The sequence below is a fragment of the Staurois parvus genome, unplaced genomic scaffold, assembly GCF_062004578.1.
Source record: "Staurois parvus isolate SC_StPar_1 unplaced genomic scaffold, SC_StPar_1.0 ptg000047l, whole genome shotgun sequence".
Lineage (NCBI taxonomy): Eukaryota > Metazoa > Chordata > Amphibia > Anura > Ranidae > Staurois > Staurois parvus.
In genome coordinates this window covers 4,337,285-4,363,324 of record NW_028317843.1, presented here as the reverse complement: position 1 = coordinate 4,363,324, position 26,040 = coordinate 4,337,285, and the positions used below count along the sequence as shown (strand labels likewise).

Sequence of the window (26,040 nt, the reverse complement as noted above, 5' to 3'; positions counted from 1 at the left end):
CTCACCCGGAACCTTGGTTACTACCAGCGTGACCGTCCCTAGCTCTGGGGAGACACCGAACAGGATCATTTTCAGAAGATACATGTGATATACGGTTTTTACACCTACTTTTGTGAGTTGCCCTATTTGTGAATAAATTGCCCTTTTCCTTCATACTACACTCAGAAAGAGCTGCAGTTTTTTCTCTTCTTTTTTGCTTACCACAGAAGAGCTTCTACTCTGACAGCTGACTGCTTCCTAACTCTGAGCCAAATGTGGGACATAGTCCTTATAGATCACAGGTGTCAAACTGGCGGCCCTCCAGCTGTTGCCAAACTACAAGTCCCATGAGGCATTGCAAGACTGACAGTTACAAGCATGACTCCCAAAGTTAGAGGCATGATGGGACTTGTAGTTTCGCAACAGCTGGAAGGCCGCCAGTATGACACCCCTGTTATAGATAATGTGTCCATCTGACGATTAACCCTTTATTATATATGTTTGCTTTTGGGATAATTATGTAATTTTAGTTGTTTTTCTCCCCGAGTCTTGACTCCATGAGCGCTACTGTTTCTCCCCAGTTACCACTATTTTATTCTCTAAAGGTATCTGCTTTCAGAAAATGTTTTAGGGATTTTGTGTAATCTTCAGGCCTAAAATGATTTTTTCAACATTTGTGCAAAAAATGCAAAAAGGGTTCTGGCAGTGAAAGGGCTAAAGAAAAGAATACAGTCCCTACAGTCAAACAAGGTGGAGGTTCACTTATGATTTTAGGTTGCTTTACTGCTTCAGGCACAGGATGTCCAGATCGTGTACATGGCATTATGAAATATGAAGACTACCAAAGAATTCTGGGGTGCAATTTAGGGCCCAGTATCAGAAAGCTGGGTCTCCATCAGAGGTCATGGGTCTTACACCAAGACAATGACCCAAAGCACATATCAACAAGCACCAAGCAATGGTTTCAGACAAAGAGCTGGAAAGTACTGAACTGGCCAGCAATGAGTCCAGATCTCAATCTCAACCTGTGGAGAGATCTCAAAAACAGCAGTTGGGAAAAAGAACCAATACAATCTAAAAGATCTGGAGCAGTTGGCAAAAGAACAATGGTCTAAAATTCCAGTAGAGTGGTGTTTCAGTTATTTTTTCCAAGAGGTGTGCTACCAAAACAGTAAAATCAAGGGTTCCAAAAGTTTTTTCAGTCCATTTTTTGAGTTTTGCATGGAATGTATCAGATTTGGCTTTTTGTTTCTCCACTTTTTTTGTGTCATACCAATACAAACAAACAAAATAAATATGGGAATACCTAAACATTTGTAATTGAAACAATTTTGTATGTGAAGAGGTGCATTATCTGACAGAAATGTAGGGGTGCCAATATTTATGGCCATGACTGTATACTGCATTAATGTTTTTTGATTTAAATGACCACAATATACCACCTGTGATATACCTTTTGAAGGTGAAATCTGCAGCAAACATAACAGACATACACAGAAACGTTTCAGGATGTATTTGTGACAGAACATTGGCATCTGCTGCAGCACGAGAGGGTAAAAGGGCACCATCTTCCTTCAGTATTTCTATATAAGGCTCATATGCATGGTAATTTGATGGAGCCTCACCTCTGCTGCAGCCAGGGGGGGTCTGACAAAGCCGGTCAGGTGTCTACCGCACGTTACCTCTGCTTGTCCCCCCACCTGGATGTATAAGCCGGAGCAGGGACTTGTCTGATCATGATCAGTATCCTATACTATTTCATAGAAAAGGTTTCATTTACGGAGTTGTAACAGACTTTTGGAGTTAATCAATACGCCATATAGTGGCAATTCCAGCGTTAAGTTCATTAAATACATTATTTTCTGACCATACTTTCGTGAAAGTGGAATCTGAATAGCTCATTACTGCTTTTTATTGCACAGAGTACTTTGATTTCAACTATCTAAAGATTAGTCCAAATACAAAGTGAAAGAGCACATACTGGCAAGATGGTGTTTGTGTACACGGTCACTGTGCCTTATTCTTGTGATTATATATATATATATATATATATTTCATAATATGGCCATGCTCACATGACATTGCCCACTTGGTGCCAGGTGAACTATATAGAGCCATTTTCACATGGATGCTGGATGAAGAGTTTATACACACACCATTTTATTGCATCACAATAGCAACATTAATATTAATAAATTATTGTTTACAATAAGTACATTGATACTGCCTGCACAATTAAATCAGTTGTGTACTTATAATCTTTTTCTTGAAGTCCATTGAGGGAGACAGACTTGTAGAAAATCTTGAACAGGTTATACTGATAGCTATCAGAGGTTAAGACAATGGTAAACAAAAAATGAAAAACGTTAAGCCAACACCCGACCACCATGTTTTAGTTTTGTGAGTAAGCAGTAGAAAAAGCCAATAGCAGAGAGAAACTGGACCGGTCTTCCTCAATGACTTCAAGAAAAAGATTTTACAGTAAGTACAAAATCCTAATTTCATTCAAAAGCAACCCAACTGAGGGGTGGCCAATGGATGTTAAGATATACAACAAATATGGAGATCATACTACACACTATCTACAGGAATCAAAAGCCCGAATCAAGACTAGATGAAGAAAAGCCAACCAATGTGAAAATTGCCACAACTAATGGGAGGACACAGAGCATTAACCTGGTGCTCCAGACCAGGATAGGGTTAACCCTAACCCTTTACTTCAAGGAAAGGAAGTTGGGCAGACAGAATGGGGTTTATTTACTAAAGCTGGAGAGTCCAAAATCAGACTCCCTTCTGCATAGAAACCAATCAGCTTCTAACCTCAGCTTGTTCAATGAAGCTTTGGCAATGAAACATGGAAGCGGATTGGTTTCTATGCAGAAGGGAGTCTGATTTTGGACTCTCCAGCTTTAGTAAATAAACCCCAATTTGTCCAGAGAAAAACAAACAACAACTAATCAACAACTAGAGGCTTAAGTTGAACTCTTTAAAATCCCTAAGTAGGAAAACAAATTGAAGAGTACCACTACCAATCCACAATCCATCCTAAGAAGAAGGTGGGGAGATCAACAATACCTGTAGGGGTGATGAAAACTGTAAACCAAAGTGGAGAAGAACATAGGCGTATCAGAAGTGTGGTAGCCACACTGCAACCTGCCTACCCAGAATTAGATATATGATTTCAGGAATCATCCAACCTACCCCTGTAAAATAGAATCCTCCACTGAGGAGCGAGGGGTCAGAATCCTAGAATCAGTACTAGGAAAGAGGAAAGAGAAAGGTGGCTTCCTCAAGAATACACAGCTTGGCCACAGAACAGGATTTACCTTCCAGTATACAGGTCCCACGAAAACCCCAGGTCTTACCTTCTATCCCTCAGGGGAAATCTGCAACAATGTGTCCCGTTTGCTGACCCACCAGGAAAGTAAATGACCATCCAGTGTGGAAGGAAAAAGGACCTTCAAGTGCAAAGTAAAAAAGACCTGTGTGGAATACCTCCTTGCAAAGAAGAAAAGGAGGGACAGACCCTTACTATATGAAGTGGGGATCATCAGAAGAGAGGATCTGAAAGACTCTATTTTGACTCTAGGAAAGACAGTGTGGTAACAAATGACAAATTCAAAACTGTCAAGCGTAAACAGTAGGTCACCCAGTCTGTTGCACGGGGAGATCTCAAAGCCATCCAGGGGTGAAGATTTTGCAGCCTCCAATGAAGTCCAGCAGAGATCAGATCAAAGGACTAATCAACAGGATGATACCCTGACAAAACCAGGAACGGTCTTGTTCTGAGGAATCAGACTCAAGGAGTATAAAAAAAAAAAAAAAAAGGGGAGAGATACTTCCCATAATGAAGTCCTTTCAGAATGGAGGGAATCATCTCCAGAAGAGCCCAGCAAACAGTATCTAGAACGTCTTGATTCAAAAAGACCAGATTGGTGCATTGTACAAAATTTCAGACTCGCTAACACAGAGTGATACACCATGCTTAAAGGCCATTCCCCACACAATCCCACAAAGCCCATAGTGTATTACTTTGTATGGAGACAAAGATTAAATTAAAGATCTAGACAAAGAGAACGCCTATATCTTTTTTTTTTCCTCTTTAGTTACCTTTGCACTTATCTTCTTAAAATATTGTTTAATAAACAGATTGAAATATAAGAATTATGCACAGAGAACAAAGCTCCTGAGATTGTTTGCATGAATACATACAAATGTACAAAAAAAACTTTATAAAAGGTGTCTTTTAGTGTTGTTGCTATGTGGAAAGAAAATAACCATTGATCATGCAAGAAATCCACTTAAAAGGGCAAATTCATCTTTAAAGAAGAGCTATAAGCAAAACAGTTGCCCAGCCCTGCCATAGCCAAACAAGAAGTGAGAAGAAATCCTGATAAATTAAGGGAATTCCTTGAGGCCCCCCAGGTCACCAGAACGAGTATCCCCATTGGAAGGATTCCCCTCTGCACTTTTTTGGGGACAACTCAAAATTTGGGATTTTCCTTTACTTTCAATGCTAATGGTAAACAGAATAAATGGAGAGGGTGAATTTCCTTAACAGGGACACAAACAACAATAAAAAATGCAGGGGTTCTAATCCCGCTCCACTCTATCCAAAAAAAAAATTCTTCAGTTATACCTCAAGAAAAAGAAAATGTACCCATATTTGCAGAAAAAAAAAAAGTTAATTAATTTATTTTACACAGGAGCCTGAAAAGCATTGGACAGGTGCAATATCAAACTCCTGAAGACACTTCCTCCAGCTCCCTGCCCGAACCTCTGTACATGATTTCTGAGCTGAAAAAAGTGTCAATGGACTGTGAGTGCGCCGATTACCATACTCATGGTCCATTAACTAGTTGCCAACCGCAGATAGCCGAATGAAGGCTGCACTGCAGCCGGCCAGTTCTGGGTGCGCACCAGGCGATCTCCGTGATCACTGTGTCCTATGGACACAGCTGATCACGTGATGTGATAAAAGGCCAATCACAGTGGCCTGTTACCACGTGATCAGCCGTGTCCAATGACACGCTGATCACAGGGAAATGCAATTGCCGGTTCTCGGCTGCACTTTCCGCACGCAGTCAGGAAAGTACTGCCGAGAACCAGCAGTTGTCAGAGCAGGGATCGGCAACGATCATCAGGGCACTGATGATCGGTGCCCAGCAGTGCCATCCACCAGTTCCACCCACCTGTGCCGACCAGTGCCACCCACCTGTGCCCAGCAGTGCCACCCACCTGTGCCCAGCAGCTGTGCCAGTCAGTGCCCAGCAGTGCCGCCAGTCAGTGCCGCCTATCAGTGCTGACTATCAGTACCCATCAGTGCGGCCTATCCGTGCCACCTCATTAGTGCTGCCTATCAGTGCCCTTCAGTGCTGCTTATCAGTGCCCATCAGTGCTGCCTCATCAATGCACATCAGAGAAGGAGAAAAAAAATTACCTGTTTGCAAAATTTTATAATAGAAACAAAAACTTTTTTTTTCAAATTTTTTGCACATTTTTTTGTTTATAGCGCAAAAAGTAAAACACCCAGTGGCAATTAAATACCATCAAAAGAAAGCTCTATTTATGAGAAAAAAAAATAAAAAATATCATATGGGTACAATCTTGCATGACAGTACAATTGTCATTCAAAGTGCAACAGCGCTGAAAGCTGAAAATTGGCCTGGTAAGGAAGGGGGTATAAGTGCCCGATAGGCAAGTGGTTAATAACTACAACTCTGCTGCAGGGACAGACAGCACTTGCAGTTTATTCATTCACAGATCCTTGTAAATTAATAACAGCTGCACCAATTTTAAACGTGATAGTTGCTGTGTCAGAGAGTAAGTCCCACAATCTGTCACAGGCAGGGGGCCCTGGGGGTGGAAAGCAGGTGCTTAGGAACATGCCACACATTATGCCCCACATACCGGTGTAACATGCAACATCTTATAACGGTGAACTTTACCTTTGCTAAGCTGTACTGTGTGGCACAGCTGTTAAAATTTCAACTAGATGGACAAAAATAGAAATATTTTGTCTGGTAAAAAGCAGTTTCCGTGTATGTAGTGTCTCTGTGTCTTTATATGCCTAGAGTCTAAGTTTTAAATAATTCAGAGAAGATATTTATAGTAGATGGAAGGGGTGGGCAATTTTATCAAAAAAGGACAAAATCACTTCGGATTCTTTTGCCCTCCAAATTTGCAGTCATTAGGATAGTGACAGCTTCCTCTCTCTTGTTAAGGTTGGAATCAGCATTCCCCCAGTCTTTAATTTTCTCCATCAAGTTTTCAAGAGCTCTTCAGCCAAATAGGTTTTCAGGCATGAATCACATTATGTGGCTTTTCTCCACAGGCAACAAGTGACCACATTTCGTGAAAACTAAGGATACAGAAAGCTTAAGAAGAAATTATCAGTAAACACGCCGTATAAACCGAAGAACATTATGTTATAGTGGCAGGGAGCAAGTCAAGTGATTAACTTGTCGAGTACATATAAATACTGGTAATATCTGGCCTTTTTCTCCCAAAATCCCCTTGAGTCCCAGAGCATGTTTTTGTTTTGGTTTTGAGAATGCAGCTCCTGCCTCACAAATGCATTAATTTTGACCAGCTTCCAAGGCTGTAGATGTGATGCACTAGCTGAACACCATGCAGATATAAAATAAATTGTATCTAAATTTGTCTTGGTATTACTATACAGTTGCACTCAGATAGCCAGGCCTACCTGCATTGCATAGAAATGCCCATCTAACCTTGGAAGAAGCCTTCCAAAAAGGTCAAAGGAGTGGAGTCATGACATAATCTGTGTGCTACTGCTTTCTTTAAAGCCCAATTACATGCTAAGGTTGGTCCTAGACTAAGTTTTATTGTTCCACTGCAATGCAGTTTGCAGGCTGGTTAGTGGTTTCAAGGAGTGTAGGAGCTGGTTATATCGTCTGGATCACCAGACTGGCCATTTCAAAATAATTTGACAGGTAAGTGTATACCCACACACACTTCAATGGTGTATATTCCTTCTACCAGTCCATCCTCCACAGTTATTACCTTTTGTACCACCAGCCCCTTCCTCTTAGATTGTAAGCTCCAAGGAGCAGGGCCCTCCCAACCCTCTTGTATTAAAGCTGTATGGTCTCTCTTTATTTTGTAAAATGCTGAGCAAACTGTTGGTGCTATATAAATCCTGTATAATAATAATATATAGCCGTTTACCCAGATTTCCTTTTTTGAGCATCTTGGAACAATCCAGCAACTTCAACTTTTTTTTTTCTCTTGTCAATAGCAGTAATGAAAGGAGAAATAGGGTACTGCAGGAGGCTTAGTGCCTGCCATGAGTACAGTCTTGGATATCACAAAGGAGAGAAACACTCCTGCTATTAGGCAAAAATAGACATTCGGGAAAACAGGTTTAGGACATGTTCACATCTCCACGTTTTCACCCGGTTCATTTTTTGGAAAGGGTCAGGGACTTTTTTGAACGCAAAAAAAAAAAATAGCTTCTTTGGTTCTATAGACTTCAATGGGAACGCTGCAGAAAAGCATGCAGTGCGTTTTTGCTGTTTTGCATTTTAAATCTACTTAGCAAGATAAAAAAGAAAAAATAAACGCAGAATGCATCAAAAACGCAGGTGAAAAAACACAAAAAGCAATGCAAAAACGGCTCAAGCACAACCTGCAGAGGAGTGAACCTAGCCTTAAGCAGAGTGTGTACACCACTCAATAAATCAACATACCCACCTACGACTACTGCTTCTTATATCTTCCAAAAATATATATTTCTACAACATTGAAAGCCCACATTGTAAGAACATTTTTATATCTTTCAAGAGTTTTTACTAATTACTCAAAATGTAGCCAAAGAAAGACATAAAAAAGGTTTTTTGTCAACTTAGAACAGCGTTGAAGAAATATGAAAAAATAACATTACTCCAAGTAGAGCGAAGAATTAGTTAAGCGAGTGAATGTGTGGGAGTGAGGAGAGGGATGATGCATGGATGACTCACTGTTAACTTACAGAAACAGGATCCACTTCATTAAGATGAACAAATTGTTCATAAAGATGTACAAAGGTGAGCGAAAATTGCAGAAATGGGAGGTATAAGTTCAAGTCTGTGTGCAAAGAACGTACAGGAAAGAGCAATGATGACTTATTGAGAATGGACCACTATGATGTCTTTGAGCAATACAAAAAATCCATTAGGACTAAGCTGGTTAGTGGATGAGCAACAGGTGAAATGGCATGAGTGTTTACATAAAATTATGAAAAAGTACCCACATTATTCCCTTCAAAAGCAACACATGATTGTTTATTAATTAAACCAAAGGGTGAAAGTGCAAGAAAAAGTGGAACTGTTTTTATTTATTTTAGCCTGTAGCTAACAATCTGGTGACTTTAATGGCCCAAAACGTCTGTGTACAGGGGATACCTAGACAAATAGATTTTCTTTCTATATAACACAAGTATTAATTTACTTTGCCTTATTTCAGGAAACTAATTTTATATTATTTTTGAGACAGAGAGCGTTAAAATTTATCAACCATGATGTTCTGACTGATCGCATTTCTTGAATTATGGTAGGCTAGCAGAAACACCAAAAAATGACTCCTTTTTGGAAAGTACATAGTTCAAGGTGTTTAGTGGCAGCATGGTGAGATTTTTGAAAAATAAACAAAATTATTTGCTTTCTTCAAAGTTGCCATTTTAACAATTTATTTCTCACACACTGTATGGACATTCTGACAATTACACATTCTTGAATTCCTCCCAAATATGGGGATGTCACAAATATGACTGATGACCGTGATGCAGAGAGAGGCCCAAAATCCAAGCATCTTTAGGCTTTAAAAAGGGGCAAAAAGTTTGTATCGGATTTTCTAACTACCCATCATTTCTTGAGACCCTGAAGTGCCAGGACAGGAGAAACACCCACAAGATGACCCTATTTTGCAAAGTTGACCCCCCCCCAACATTTAATTAGAGGCATAGTGAGCCTTTTGAAGATCGCATTTTTTTTTTGTAAAATGAAGAAAACAAATAGTTTTTTTAATCTACATAGCTGACAATTAATAAGATATTTCTCACACCCACCATGGGCATACTTAGAATCACATCCCAAGGTATTTTTAAGAGGCACTGTGAGCCTTTTGAAGATTTCATTTTTCAGCCAAAAGTTTTGGGAAAATGCAGAAATAAAATGAAAAAAATTTACTTTTTTTATACATAGTTGTAAATTAATAAAATATATTTCTTACACACAGCATGGGCATACTTACACCTCAAAACACATTCTGTTCCTCCTCCCTCGAAAGTATGGGGATACCACATGCATGAGACTTTTTCAATGTCTGGACTGACTATATGCGGGACATTGAATCTTGTGTCACAAAAATCAGCCACCATTGTATCAAAAACAGTATATTGTAATGCTTGCTTCTATACGAGTGGTCGGGAATAAGGCTTAGTCTAGCATCACCTATAGCAGTCCCTGTTCCTATAAGTGAATCAGGAATAATGTTGATGGCTACATTGGTCTGGTGACACTGTGATTGTGATCAGGGACACTGACTGGCTGCACTGGTATGGTAATATGATGTACTGGTGGGGGTGATCAGGGATGCACTGACTGGCAGCACCGGTGTGGTGACATTGTACTGTGGCTAGTGATCAAACACACTGGATGGCTGTACTGGCATACAGTGTCATCATAGCAGCCAGTCAGTGTCCCTGATTACTAGTCTTAGCAGTACAATGTCACTATAGTGAAACTGCACTGCTCTGGTGACAATGTGTAAGGTTACAGTGTGCAAAGTCTGTAATAAATGCTTTTCTACAGACGGGAACATTTCACAGGTTCACAATATGTTAGCGCTCTTCAAAAATGGATTAAGTTTTGGCTTAGTGCATATTTAATAAAATGAAACATTTACAGAAAAGGTAATAAAAAAGAAAACAGACAATAATACAACAGCATACAAAAAAGGGACCACAACTTAAAGTACTTCAAAATCCTTGATTTTTGGGTTTCTGGCCAAGTTTAGTCAAAGGACATAAAATGGATCCGAGTCTTTGGAAGACTCTGAAGAAGGAAGACTCTGAAGAAAGAAGACTCTGAAGAGATGATGTCACTAAACCCATCCCTCACCCAATCACAAGGAGTGCTTAAGGGTTTTATAAAATTCCAGCAAAACCTCCAACAATGTCAATTTCCTAACTGAATCCACATTAGACCATATTGATAGAGACTAATTATGAGGTCTCTCGTATGTATAGACTCAGAGAGAGTAATGCACCCTTTATATTGCCGCACCTTGTAATATACAATGCATCCAGAAAGTATTCACAGCGCTTAACCTTTGCCACATTTTGTTATGTTGCAGCCTTATTCCAAAATGGATTAAATTCATTTTTTTCCTCAACATTCTACAAACAATACCCCATAATAACAACGTGAAAGAAGTTTGTTTTGAAATCTTTACAATTTGTTAAAAATAAAAAAAAACACATGTACATAAGTATTCACAGCCTTTGCCATGACACTCAAAATTCAATCCACCTGTGGGAAATTCAGTTGATTGGACATGATTAGGAAAGGCATAGATCTGTCTGTATAAAGGTCCCACAGTTAACTGTGCATGTCAGAACACAAACCAAGCCATGAAGTCCAAGGAATTGTCCGTAGACCTCAGAGACAGGATTATATCAAGGCACAGATCTGGAGAAGGGTACGGGTACAGAAAAATTTCTGCAGCATTGAAAGTCCCAATGAGTATAGTGGTCTCCATCATCTGTAAATGGAAGAAGTTTGGAACCACCAGGAATCTTCCTAGAGCTGGCCACCCGGCCAAAAGTGAACGATCGAGGGAGAAGGGCCTTAGGCAGTAAGGTAAACAAGCACCCGATGGTCACTCTGAAAGAGCTCCAGTGTTTCTCTGTGGAGAGAGGAGAACCTTCCAGAAGAACAACCATCTCTGCAGCACTCCAATCAGGCCTGTATGGTAGAGTGGAAAGATGGAAGCCACTCCTCAGTAAAAGGCAAAATGGCAGCTTGCCTGGAGTTTGCCAAAAGGCACCTGAGAGACTCTCAGACCATGAGAAACAAAACTCTCTGGTCTTATGAAACAAAGATTGAACTCTTTGGCCTGAATGCCAAGCGTCATGTCTGGAGGAAACCAGGCACCGCTCACCACCTGCCCAATACCATCCCTACAGTGAAGCATGGTGGTGGCAGCATCATGCTGTGGGGATGTTCTTCAGCGGCAGGAACTGGGAGAAAGATGAATGCAGCAATGTACAGAGACATCCTTGATGAAAACCTTTTCCTGTTCATCTTTCAACAGGACAATGACCCTAAGCACACAGCACACATAACAAAGGAGTGGCTACGGGCCAACTCTGAATCTCCTGGAGTGGCACAGCCAGAGCTTAGACTTGAACCCGAATGAACATCTCTGGAGAGATCTGAAAATGGCTGTGCACCAACGCCCCCCATCCAACCTGATGAAGCTTGAGAGGTACTGCAAAGAAGAATGGGAGAAACTGCCCAAAAAATGCCAAGTGTATGCCAAGCTTGTAGCATCATACTCAAAACAACTTGAGGCTGTACTTGTTGCTAAAGGTGCTTCAACAAAGTATTGAGTAAAGGCTGTGAATACTTATGTACTTGTGGGGGTTTTTTTGTGTTTTAATTTTAATAAATTGCAAAGATTTCAAAACAAAACTTCTTTCACGTTGTCATTATGGGATATTGTTTGTATAACGTTGAGGAAAAAAATTTATTTAATCCATTTTGGAATAAGGCTGTAACATAACAAAATGTTGCAAAAGTTAAGCGCTGTGAATACTTTCTGGATGCATTTGGTCTTAACAGGTTGACAATTAATTGATACATGTGAACAGATTCTTATTCTTGAAGCAACGCTATGAGCGGAATTGTGAAACCCATTTAAATACAATTTCAGGGAAAGAGACATATTAGATCAGAAATTGTGTATTCTGCAGGATGAACTAGTTTACAAATGTCATTAAACCTGCTTACTAGGTTGTTAGCTTGGAGTAAATAAATGTTAACTGATATAATTACTTAGACCTGGTTTTCACACATCTATTCCAATACCATTAAAAAGGGATCTAGTTTTAAAGGCTAAGCCTGTATAGCCATACTTCGAGATATATATATAGATCTCATTAGCAGATCTCTTGTTATCAGGTGTTCTTCTAATTAATGTTATTGTAGCATTGTTCAACGCAATTCTTGAGCTAAACTAGTGTTCTTTTGAAGTGAAATTTTTATTCCATATTAAAGTTGGAATGGAATTCAAGTTGTCTGTAAGCCAGGATATATGATGATCCTACAGACAAAAGATTTGAATCTAATTTGTGTCACAGCCTGGCAAATTTAAACAGAAAAAAGGGTATCATAGTCTGCGTGCCCAGGCTTCATTATTGTCACAGCTTTTTACCTACTAAAGAAGTACCATGTAGGATGTAACTTGCACAGGAGTGGATTTGTGATGATGATGATGTCACATTTTGTACCTGGGAGCTTGTGGTGAGTTGAAAAATTGTTATGAGATATGCAAGTTTTTTAGATTGATATATGCAAGTGTAATTTTACCCTTTTATTTGATAAATATATACAGTGCATCCAGAAAGTATTCACAACACTTAACTTTTGCCACATTCTGTTATGTTACAGCCTTTTTCCAAAATGGATTAAAATTAATTTTTTTCCTCAACATTGTACAAACCATACCCCATAAAGAGAACATAAAGAAGTTTGTTTTGAAATATTTGCAAATTTATTATTAAAAAACAAACAAAAAACAACCACACGTACATAAGTATTCACAGCCTTTGCTCAATACTTTGTTGAAGCACCTTTTGCACCAATTACAGCCTCAAGTCGTTTTGAGTATGATGCTACAAGCTTGGCACACCTATATTTGGGCAATTTCTCCCATTCTTTGCAGTACTTCTCAAGCTCCATCAAGTTGAATGGGGAGCGTCAGTGCACAGCCATTTCCAGATCTCTCCACAGATGTTCAATCAGGTTCAAGTCTGGGGTCTAGCTGGGCCACTCCAGGACATTCACAGAGTTGGCCCGTAGCCTCTCCTTTGTTATGTGCTTAGGGTTGTTGTGCTGAAAGATGAACTGTCACCCCAGTCTAAGGTCCAGAGAGCTCTGGAACAGGTTTTCATCAAGGATGTCTCTGTACATTGCCGCTTTCATCTTTCCTTCGATCCCGACTAGTCTCCCAGTTCCTGCCGCTGAAAAACATCCCCACAGCATGATGCTGCCACCACCATGCTTCACTGTAGGGATGGTATTGGCCAGGTGGTGAGTGTTGCCTGGTTTCCTCGTGACAGAACACTTGGCATTCAGGCCAAAGAGTTCAATCTTTGTTTCATGAGACCAGAGAGTTTTGTTTCTCATGGTCTGAGAGTCCCTCAGGTGCCTTTTGGCAAACTCCAGGCGGGCTGCCATTTGCCTTTTACTGAGGTGTGGCTTCCGTCTGGGCACTCTACCATACAGGCCTGATTAGTGGAGTGCTGCAGAGATCGTTGTTCTTCTGGAAGGTTCTCCTTTCTCCACAGAGAAATGCTGGAGCTCTTTCAGAGTGACCATTGGGTGCTTGTTTACCTCCCTGGCTAAGGCCCTTCTTCCTCAATCGCTCATTTTGGCCGGAAGCCCCGCTTTAGGAAGATTCCTGGTGGTTCCAAATTTCTTCCATTTACGGATGATGGAGGCTACTGTGCTCATTGGGAAATTCAATGCTGCAGAAAGTTTCTGTACACTTCCCCAGATCTATGCCTTGATACAATCCTGTCTCGGAGGTCTACAGACAATCCCTTGGACTTCATGGCTTGGTTTGTGCTCTCACATGCACTGTTAACTGTGGGACCTTATATAGACAGGTTTGTGCCTTTCCTAATCATGTCCAATCAATGGAATTTTCCAAAGGTGGACTCCATCCTTGAGATGTTTCTACAACTTGATTGAGCAGTGGGAACAGGATGCACCAGAGCTCAATTCTGAGTGTCATGGCAAAGACTGAATACTCATGTACATGTGGTTTGTTTTGTTTTTTATTTTTAATAAATTGCAAAGATTTCCAAACAAACTTCTTTCACGTTGTCATTATGGGGTATTGTTTGTAGACTGTTGAGGGAAAAAATGAATTTAATCCATTTTGGAATAAGGCTGTAACATAACAAATTGTGGCAAAAGTTAAGCTCTGTGAATACTTTCTGGATGCACTGTATAATGAGCACTAGATGTCTTTTCTGTTATATGCTACTTATGCTTTTATGGTTTATGGAGGATGTATGTCAGACAAGTAAAGATGGTAGACTGACCAGAATGATATACTTATGTGGGAGAAGTTGCTATAGGAAGCTATGAGGTTAGATACCAAGGTAAGCCAACTCACATTACACTAGGTGAAGTGTGTTTCGCATTCTGTGGAGGAAGGTGATCACCACTAAAGAAGATTTAGACACTTTCTATCACAGATTTCCTAAATGGGACTGTATTTTGTTTTTTTAATGAATTTCACCATGTTGTAGGATTCTCTCAATATATTTTTTTATGTATATCAAGATATAGGAAGCTATAAGTGTGTATGTACCGTAAGAGCTTTTTCTCACCTTTGTTGTACATGAGGAGTGACTGAGTTTTTGGTATAGTATTGTTGTTTGGGTAGCGTTGCACTACTTTGTTTATTTGATATTGCTAAAAGGTCTATCAATTTTGCCCATTTTTTTTCTTTTCATTATTTTTCGCTTTCTTTTTTAACCTTTTGCTAAAAGTATCCGATTGATCCAAGCATGTTTATGGCTGGGTTCACACTTGTGCGGTATATCGCATGTGATTCGCACAGAAACCGCACAACATTCCTGTGCAAATCACATGCGAATTGTGTGCGATGCAATTGGAGCCGTACATTTTCTATGGCTCAAGTTGCACTACATCCGCACCAAAAAAGGTGTAGGACCCTTTTTTGGGTCCGCACTAGAATCAGATCGCATTGGCATTCACACCCATGCGATCAGACTCTGCATATCACACTGATTTCAGGGTGTTGTTAAACACACCAGTAGCAGCTCGCATGAATGGGGTGCAATTGTGATGCAGCGCGGAATTCGCACAGAAAACGCTATGAATTCCACACTGCATCAGAGGGAACCCAGGATAACAGACTCAGTGCCTCTAGTTAGCAAAGCAACAACTACTCTTTCAGTAGGTTAGTTCTGAACTTTCCTCTTGCTAGTTCGAGGTCATGTACCTGGTGTTTTTGCTCACTGATGTATAATTAATGTGATAAGGTGTGTTTTTTTAGGCTGGGGCTGCAGTTACAAAAAAAAAAAAAAAGACCACCAACCTATCGTAAACCTTTCCTTCTTTTCAGGTTTATGAAGCAAACACAAACATCTTTGCTTATCTATAAATATCATGTTCTGCTGCTTCTGCTTTCATGCACAATGTTTCCTGAAGAGAGGACTCTGAAACCTGAAAGCTTTTGCTTATACTACTTGTTTGGCATTAATGATACAACGTACCGAATCAAGGCTGAACACATTTATTATTGCGTAAAAAACAGTGAAGGATAACAAGTTCATTGACAATACGGGTAACAGCGCATTAAGTCTTAGGATCTACATAAGTATTATAAAGCCCCAAAGAAGAGGATACACATGGTCTTGTTATGTACAATAATATTGTTCTCAAATGGTATCGAACGTGTCAACTCATGTGGGTGAGGCGTGGCCCTGAGCATAAACAACCCATAATGTATACCCACAGTATAGAAGAAATCAAGATGTGCTCCAGCAGAGGAAAGCCACACATTTCCATTAAATTTGACAGTATGGGATTTATTTACTAAAGCTGGAGAGTCCAAAATCAGACTCCCTTCTGCATAGAAACCAATCAGCTTCTAACCTCAGCTTGTTCAATGAAGCTTTGGCAATGAAACCTGGAAGCTGATTGGTTTCTATGCAGAAGTGAGTCTGATTTTGGACTCTTCAGCTTTAGTAAATAAACCCCAATGTGTCCACTTTATTGGTAAACCATAACATAAGCACTAATGTGGGGACGAAGAGGACACTGTCTCTTTATCAAGCCTCCCACAGAGACTAGTATTACCAAATTCTTACTCTGACACGTTGTGCTTTTCTGTATTGCCTGGTATGTCTTGGGTTCCAGCTCTGGGCTCTAGTCTAACTGAAAAGCAAATGACAATGCAAAGAAGGAGAAACAGCCCATGTATGAATGGAGATATTTGCAAAAATGGATAGTATTCCTGCTTTGAAATTTTGTTTAGCCAGTCTTATGATCTAGCCAACACAGCAAAAGTGATCAGTCAGGTCCTGACCTTCAACTGTGCTACCTGAAGACTGTACTCAAATTAAGCAGTACAGCCAGTTCGAATGGTAGCCATACACTCTACCATTAAAATGATCAATTTCTTTTATGATCGTTCTCTTCTGAGATTGATAGCAGACAACCCATTCAATCACTATCTCACACATGGGGAATTGGATTTTGGCTGATAGCTAAGATATAAATTTTATATATATATATATTATTATATTATAGAATTGTAATAAATCATACGTTATGGATCACTTCTCTGTTTCCAACATATAATCTTAGAATCTGATTGATCTAACTATGATGATATTCACGAACAAAGCATCTCAGCGCTCAGCAAAACATTTAATACTATTCCCCTCCCCCCAACTGATCGACTCAGTTTGATGGAATGTGATCGAAAGGGAGTCTAGACTGATTGGAAGGGAAGATACGGCTATTCATTTATTTGAAGATTCGGTTTCAAGACTCTGATTTGACAATTGAGTAGCAGAAGTACACTAATGAGAATACAGCACTGAGCTTTTCTTCAATCAGGAGGATTAGACAAACCATAACTAGATTATATCCTGGTTTTTGGTCTGGCTGGATTTAACATGGAGCTGAAAATTAAAGAGAATCAGATGCTGCAATGTGTGAATTGTCTGCTGAACAATGGTGCCTGAAAGCACCAGTATTCACTTTCAAGCCAGTTCCTGTATGTACTGTATATGGAGAACCCTTGATCTCTGGTCCAAGTTGTATACTGGGACTTCACTTCTGCCCACGTTGGTGCAAAGTCCCAACCACAACCATTTAAAAGTCAATTTGAGGAAGCTCATTAGCCAGTGGTACACAAAGCCCAGTACACACTATAAGAAAATCAGACGAACAATCGGAGCATGGTACTAATCATACAAAAATTCTAACGACAAAAAGCTTTTTTTTTTTTCTTTTTTTGTTGCTTATTGTTTCTGATCATGCGCAATCTTTCGTATCCGATTTTTCTCGTATGAAAACTGTACACATTAAAGAAAAATCATTAGTTCTGTTAAATGTACAAAAAAAATTTGGAGTTTGTCCCTTCAGAAATTTTAATTTGGAAAGTCTGAAAAGGATTTCGAAAGTTACGTACATGCCATTAAAAAAAAAAAAAAAAAAAAAAAAATCAAACGATTGTGACTCATATGGAATTTTTCTTCTGATTTTCTCATAATGTATACCCCACTTTTTCGTGTAATTGAGCTAAGAGCAACTGTATAATAAATACTATTTGGCCAAGGATAAAAACGCACACACACAGTAATGGCCACTGCCTACCTTTCTTCTTTGTGCAATCACCCTGCTTAGTTTGTCTCCTAAACAGGAGGGCTCCTTGAACAGCAAGCTTTGCTTTTCTAAACCTAATTATTTGTCTCAACTCCAGATATGTTTAAATCCAGAAAATCAAATTTTTCTCATATGTGCCTGCTGTTCTGTGTACGTGTATGAAAAAATATCCTTGTATTACTTCCTTTGTGTGAAATCCCTGGTGTTCTGCTAGTCCCTCTGCTTTCCTGTTAAAAACTGACCACACTAAGTAAGATAACACAGTGTGGTCAGTTTTCTGGCTGTGCTGGGAACTCAGCCTTCTCTCCTCCAATGATCAGACTTCTGCTCACATACCCCCTTCCCTGCACAGCCATTCACAGGGAACATAGGTATGCTGCTGTTTCTCATCCCCCAGCTCTCTAAGATCCTTAAGCAGCTGAGAACAGGGGGCATGGGATCACTCATAAAAAGGGGGAAAAGGGTATTAATTAATACACACACACTTTGCTTTTCATTTGTATTTTAAACTAAATAGGTTGTATTATAAGGTGAGGGTTTATAAATACTTTACTAACTGTAAAATCAATATGCACGTTTTGATTTCAAACACATATGCAGCACTGACGTATAAATATGTATTTTATATGGAACCATTCACATTAGTTGTGCCCCAGAGATGCTTACAATGCCATTTCCCAGGCTCACGGCTACAAACAAATACACATTCTAGCTTCAGAATGCACAGAGGCTGATTAACCAGCAGTATAGTGTTGGGTTGTTGGAAGTAAACTGAGGCATCCCTAGAAAATACAAATACACAAACCAAATGCAAGTAGGTGGGAAATTAACACAGGGCCCAATCATTGCATGAAAAGAGTGCTAGCTACCAAACCACTGTGTTGAGCCGAATTGATTTTTTTTTCTTTGCCTGAAGCTTTTTATTACATCCTGGAAAAGCAGTTAGACTATACAGAAGTATGTTTTAATGAGCAACTTTACAAGATACAATTAAATGGGCAAGAGTGAAAAAATGGGAAAGCCAAGTAAAACCAATTATTACAATGCTGTTCTTAGATAATGAATAATAGTAGAGGATATTACACCCAAGGCTCTCATAACCTAGCCTTCACACACTTGCATAATCAATTAGCATGGTAACGCTAGTATGCAACAGAGGCACACTGGACTAGAGTAGGACATATAACAGAATACCTTCAGAACCTTTTTAAAATATGCATTACTGGAAAAATAGCAAAATGAGTTGCCCATATTCTTTAGCCCTTTCTTTCACAATAATAGTTTACCTTTCTAAAACTAAGCATTTTTTTCCTGGGAAATTAAACAAGGAAGCATTTACCTTGGCGTGGCAGTTCTATTGATATCCATTCTAGAGAAACATGGAATCCACTTCCTTTAACATCTAGATCATCTTTTTCAACATTCAGCAAAAGAACATCAATTATCTGCACTCCTTCCTGGACAAAGAGAACGCTGTGAAGTACAATGAAAGGATCTCCGAGTTCTTGATTAAACCGGAGCTGCAATATAAAAAGAAAAGTTAGGAGAGAAAGTTAAGTTGTAAATTTAAAGTTAAAGCCCATCTCTGGAATAATTGTACCCCTTTCCCCACCCCAAAAAAACAAAAAAAGAAACCTACCTAAAGTGCAGTCACGGGATGCTGCAGTTTCTTCATTTACATACTGTGTCAGGTATCCAGCGGCAGGGTCCTCTCAGGATCCAGCAGAGGAGTGACATCGGCATAAGGGTAAGGCAGGGGACGGGCTGATGAGGGGCCATGTGTATTGCTATGTTAGAAGTCCCCCGCACCCAGAAATGCCGCTGGTGTTAAAAACATTGAAAAAGACTTTGGAAATTACACGTTAGAACGGACAGTAGCTTCTAGTGTTTGGGTTCACATTTATTTTAATATTCATATTTTATGGGATCATATTTTGTTATTCAAAAAGAAAGTTTTTTTTTCACAAAAAAATAAATCAACAGTAAGCAAGGAAATATTAAGGAAATAAAATTACTCCAGTACAGAGGAACACAATTGGAAGTTCTGTTCCATTTATGTTTAAAAAAAATGTCCAGAGTGCACAATATAATGAAACAAATAGGAGGAACATCTTTGTATCCTCACACCACCTTTTGCTTCTGATATTGAAGTGGAACTACGCTGCATTTGAGCATCCCCAACCAAAACGCTAATTAAATCATGTTTAATATTCATCCATGTCTCTGTTTTATTCTACTGAACACACACGCACACACACCATCTTGAGTAAGGGCAAATGATTCATGTAGCATTTACCATCTGCCCTAGTCCATCTGCTTTTAGCTCAGGCATGTATGCAGGAGGGTGTGCTTAGCTGAGAAAACCTCCTTCCACTCCTGAAATGTATTACATCATATGCCTAGGACTGTAAACCAGAAAGTTACTGAAGAAATGTAAAACAATAGTTTAAAAAAGTAAGAATAATATACCTTCTTATCTAGTTACAAATACTATCAGCATAGAAATTAAGGTGACACTAAAGCTTTGTTTAAAAAAAACAAACATAACTATATTTACTTGCTCTGTGCAGCACAGAGCTGCCCTGGTCCTCTTCTTTTCCGGTCCCCGCTGGCCCTCAAGCAGTGCACCCAGTGAAAGCCGCTCACCCTGGAGGCACTGCTGTGTGCTCATCTCCAAGCCGCTGCTCTATGTGTCCATAAGACACAGAGCCGTGCCTTGGCCCCACCTCCCCCCGCTCTCTCCTCATTGGCTCACTGGCTGTGATTGACAGCAGAGGGAGCCAATGGGCTCCCGCTGCTGTCTCAGCCAAAGAGGAGGAATAGTCCCCAGACAGCTGAGGCTATTGAGAAAGTCGTTGGATCAGAGGGGCCTAAGAGAAGTATTGGGGGGGGGGGGGGGGGGACAGTGCACACAGGTTTTTTACCTTTATGCATAGAAAAAAACCTTGAGCCTTTGGAACCACTCTAAAAAGGTCAGTGTTGTTTAAAGCAGAACTTCACTCTTTCAAAGATAAACTTAGGGATAGACAAAAAAAAAACACCTATTAGTACACCCCCTACACGAAACAGTTAATACAATTTTGAAAACCCTTACTATTTAGGAGAAAAGTCTAACGGAAATTGCATGACTTCATCTCTGTAATTCAAAATACAACAGCATCTGCGGTGCCAAGGAGGAGGTGTAACAGCAGGGATTACATCATATCCTCTCCTCTCTCTCTGCAGCAAAAGGAAACTACAGTTCCCTTCAACCATAGGGAATTGTAGTGAATGTGGGTGGGTACACTAGGCCTTTACATGTTGAATGTGTCTGAAAGTCTCTGTTTGATCACCACCGCAGGTGGGGCTGAACTACATCACTGCTTCCTGGAGAAAGAACTACAGAAGGGATGTGCCAAGACCAGTGGCTGGGGGAATAGTTTGATTTGAAAATGAATAGGCTATTTCAGAGAAACTACTGAATGAACTAGAAGATGGATGACATTCAGTGAAGGTAGGAAATCAGTAACAAGAACATGTAAAAAAAAGTTTTTGCCCGGAGTTCTGCTAGAAGTTAGCCTTCAACATTATATAATAAGGTAGGGGTAAATCCGGAATCTAATTTACAATGATGCAGCACTAGTTAAATAAATTCTGTGAGAAGATGTCCTCAAACTTTACACACAGACCTTTCTATATTCGTTCCCTTTTTGAAACCTTTGCATTAACATGTGTTAAACGTATATTATATTGCATATTACTGACATGCAGGATAACCTGTGAACCAGAGATGCATTCATTGCACCCCAATACACTATTACAACAGCTGGCAAGTGCACCACAATATACAAATAAAATAATATTATTTGAAATGTGTCACCCTTCCATATGTGCCTTGCTGTGAAGGCCAGTGGCCATTTTTTGACCTATTGACTTGTTGGTGAGGGGGCGCACTGGACACCTTGGCTGCCATTGTGCTACATGCTGGGTGTCCAGTACACTCCTGTACCTATAAGGAGGGGTGGGCTCCTTCAGGTTCAACTGCCCTCAGTCTATCCATTAAATGCATGTGCCTCTACTATGGGGACTCTCAAAATTTGTTGAGTTAGAAACTGCAGGATATCGGGGTGTCGTGAAGAGGCTCTGCAGCTTACGCATCTGTTTGCAAATGTGTGCTAATAAAGCCCCTGTTTTTAATGCGCACTGTTGGACAGGCTCATTTGGTTTATTTGCAATCTGGTTGGTAAGTTGAGCTGGGAATTTTTCTCTTTTTTTGTTTGACATGTGTCGCCCTTCCATGTACTCCTTGCTGTGAAGGCCAGTTATAGGCTGGGGTAGTGGCCATTTTTTGTAGTTTTGCAAAGAGCAGCCTGGATCCTCCTCTTCTCAGGACCCCTGCAGGCTCTCCTGGCCCCTCCTTCCTGCCGGGGGTCCCCACAGCAAGAAGCTTGCTATGGGGGCACGCGCTGCTCCATGTGTCCATTCACACATGGAGCCGTGGCTCCGCCCCGCCCCCTCTCTTCTCACAGGCTCACTGGCTGTGATTGACAGCAGTGGGAGCCAATGGCTCCCACTTCTGTCTCAGCCAATGAGAAGAGGAAGTCCTAGGATAACCGAGACTCCAGTGCACATCTCTGGATCAAGAGGGGGCTTAGGTGAGTATTAGGGGGGAGCATGCATGAAGGTAAAAAAACCTTGAGTCTTTAAAACCACTTTAACAATGCTGCTATCCAAAAGGTGCCCCTGCGCTCCTTCATTCAGAGTGGGGACACTCTAATACAGGAGGTGTATTACTGGCCAGATCACCAAGTGAACAGAGGGAAAAGCCTATAAAACTAATGCAGCCACATCTAATGATTGGTAAGCCGCAATATATTTAATTTTTGGTTTTGTGATTACCACCACTTTAACCATGGGTTATAGGAAATGGCATCCTTCCTCTAACCCCACCCACTCCCAGCTAGCCTTTGTAGCAAGCAATAAGGAGATCACAAGGAACAGTGGTGAGGTACCGGTTTCTTGTACTGTGATCCAAGAAAAAGATTTTACAGGTAAGCCAAAAAAGCCCAATTTTGTAAATCACACAGCACAAGACACAGGATCCTAGTCTTAACCATGGGATGTACCCAAAGCAGTCCAACTGGGTGATGGGAAATACAGCAAACCAGGGCTAACAGGCCCACATAACTGCTCAAGGAATAATCCCTGTAAAAAATTGGTACAAATAAACACAGAAAACCAGGTTGAGACCTCACAGAATCACTGGCTAAATACAGGAAGACCATTGCAAGCAACACCCTGTACAAAAACTCCCACAAGAAAGTGAGGGGCAAACAGCTCGCTAAAAGAACTCATACTAATAAATTTTGACCCTGGATGGTCTTCAAGGCCTGAAGCTCTTCCAGACCAGACTGGGAAAGCAGATACATCCTACGAAGCACATCCCAGGAAGGTAGACTATGTGAAATCAGGTCCTGATCCTGAGACAATCCAGCACAGTTCATGGCTGAGCCAGGAGTCTAGGAGGGCTATATCAATCATACCCTACCTGCAACAAAGATACTAAACACCTCAGATGGTGGACTATTCTCAAGAGTCCAGACATTGATAACTGTAAAGTCTGCCTGCCAAACGCCCACTCCACAATGGGCACAATGGTCAGGGGTGGAGCAGGAATTCTCCCACCCAGGACAGACGTAAAACTCATATCCCTGTTATATGCAATCATCAGATTATTTCCTGATAACCAGCGCAAGCCAATACAGTGGTATAATCCAACAATATCAATGTCGCTTGACCTCACAGGAGAAAACTCTCACATTGAACATAGAATGTTAATCATGAGACAAACGTTCTCTGGTGACCAAGTCCTCTGTATTAAGAAAGTACCCAGGACTGCACACCAGACTGTGTTCTGACATTCATCAAGAGCACCAAGCAAGAAACTCAGCAGAATAGATTTTTCCATATCCAATGCCCTACTCCAGGGCAAGCCTGGTGCTGACAGACCAATGATTGCACCTTCATGTTCCACTCCACCAAAATGGTTGGGAACACATAGGGGAAACTTGCAGCAGAAAGTGACACGACATCTGCAAGTGGGGGGCAATATGTTTGTGTAACATGCCCCGTAAAAAGTTTGCACCAAAATCAAAGCATCATAGCACAGATGGGACTCGCATGACAGAATAAATTAGATGTTGCCATGCCCCCATAGAGTGCCTGCAATACACATTTAAAGTATTGCAGCTCCATTCATGAACCTCCAGAGCAAAAAAAAAAAGAAAACACCTGTCAGCTCCTGAGGCACAAAAACAAGCCATGGAGGTACTCACCAATGGAGGTCTGGGATTGAAACAGCAGCTGCCCTGGGGCATGCTGGACATTCTTCGCCCTCCTTGTGGGTATACCTCCCTACGGGGTCTTTAGGGACCGGACTGGACCACGGTCAACATTATACTTACTTGTCCAATGGCGTATTTGCTGATGCTTGGCTTTGTAGCAGAGCTGTCACCAATCCAATACATACTTTTAGGTTTTTGGAACAGCAAGTCCCTTGCTGGCTGCTGTGGTTTTTCCTGCCAACCCATGCATCATTACTGTGCCCTATAGTGATTAGGGGCCAGCAAGAGGAACCACAGCAGCCAGCAGGGACACCTATTTGACCAGCACAAATAGGATCAGTGCCTGTAGTTCTGCTACAAAGAAAAGTTTCAGCAAACAAGCCACCAGGCAGGTAAGTATACAAGCTGCTATCTTCAGAGTACCACAAATGTAAGCTGGACTCATAATACTTCATATCAGATTGAAAAGCTACACACAATATACAGTTAATAATGGCCTTGCCTTTATCCTGTCACATGAAATACACACAAAGGCAATTTGTACTTCCTAAACTCATGCAGATGAATGGGGTATATAAAGCTGAATACTTACTTCCCATTTTCCAGAGGGATGGTCAGCCTTTGCAATGTGAACTAGATAGAGGGTGCCTGTCCCGTCAGATAAGGTTACCCAATTGGTTGATGTGAAGTGCATGGAGGAGCACAGACGCCTGTCATAGGCACTCAGGTCACTTGGGAATCTGAAAACTTCTATAGGTTTTCCCAAAGCTGAATCCTGAAAAATAAATAATCATTAGGATTAACTTCTGTTACAAATTTAGCAGAGAGTACATACAGAAGAGACAGACTACACATTAATTGTGTTTCTTCTCACAGCATGGCTCAAGGCCACTACATTTTTGCACAGCTCCATTTCCCTCTAATCTACTATTCTGGGAACACCATATTGTGAGCCTAAAATTCTGCAGGCAAACTAAATTTACAAGCCTAGCCACTAACATTTTTTAAATAAATGGTTTTGTGCAATGAGGATTGTCCTTTCTGGTTTCCATTTACCGTAGATGCGGTGAGTGTGGAACTGTGCTGAAAACTGCTCTTGGAAGGGATACTTTTCCAGTAAATGAACTGAGCGATATCTGACCCATAGATGAGAGGGTCTCCATCTCTGGTCAGTCAGCTATTGTGACTGGTGAAGTTGTTTCCTTGCAGCAAGACGATTTTGGGGTACTGGACAGCAGCGGCAATTGTAGAATTATTTTTCTGACACTTGTATGCAAGACACTTTATTGCATTGGACACTTAATTTAATTTCTTGCATTGAATTTGGATGAATTATTCATTTATGGTTTTCTTACAGATGTATGGGATATACAGTATTTGATTGCACATTTTTATTCATCATTAATTGCGTGTATTTAATTAATTTATTGGTGTGCACAGATTTGTTACACATATTTGCATATATTTGGGGATGGATTTAATGTGGACATTTAATTAATTTATTCAGTGATGATTGCATCAAATTAAATGTATCTTTTCACATGTTTAGTGGAGGAATAGCAATATTTTATTATTTTTAGCCAGAGCTGTTTTCACATTCTTATATTCATAATAAAGGTACCTGATTTTCCGCCAAAGTTGTCTACAGGAAGAATTACATATACAGCGATTTCATAAAGTATTTAGACCCTCTTTTTTCATTGTCGTTATAATGCAGCCCGATACTACAGTTGTTTAAATTAATTTTTTCTTCCCAATAACTCAGTACCCCATAATGACAAAGGGAAAAAACTGAATTTTAGAAATGTTTGCAAATGTATGAAAAAATGAAATATCACATAAGTATAAGTAGGCATAAGTATCAAGACCCATTGCAACAACTCTTGGAATTTAGCTCAGGTGCCTCCCATTTCCCTTGATTGTTGCTGAAATGCTTTTACACCTTAATTGGAGTCCACCTGTGGTAAATTAAATTGATGGGACATGATTTGTAAAAGCACACACCTCTCTATAAAAGGCCTCACCGCTGACAATGCATACAGTATCAAAGCAAAAGCTATGAGGTCAGAGGAACTGCC

The 26,040-nt window shown here is 40.3% G+C and overlaps 1 protein-coding gene across 2 annotated transcripts in view; it reads right to left on the bottom strand.

Moving 5' to 3' along the window:
- The window catches only part of NUDCD1 (NudC domain containing 1), a 188,342-nt gene that overhangs the window by 116,864 nt on the left and 45,438 nt on the right, over positions 1 to 26,040 (bottom strand). For both annotated transcript variants that reach the window (XM_089664447.1, XM_089664446.1), the window contains exons 3-4: positions 24,555 to 24,737; positions 18,979 to 19,159 (exon numbers count right to left, since the gene is read on the bottom strand). In XM_089664447.1, coding sequence (XP_089520573.1) covers positions 18,979 to 19,159; positions 24,555 to 24,737 — 364 coding nt within the window. The remainder of the gene's footprint in view (positions 1 to 18,978; positions 19,160 to 24,554; positions 24,738 to 26,040) is intronic.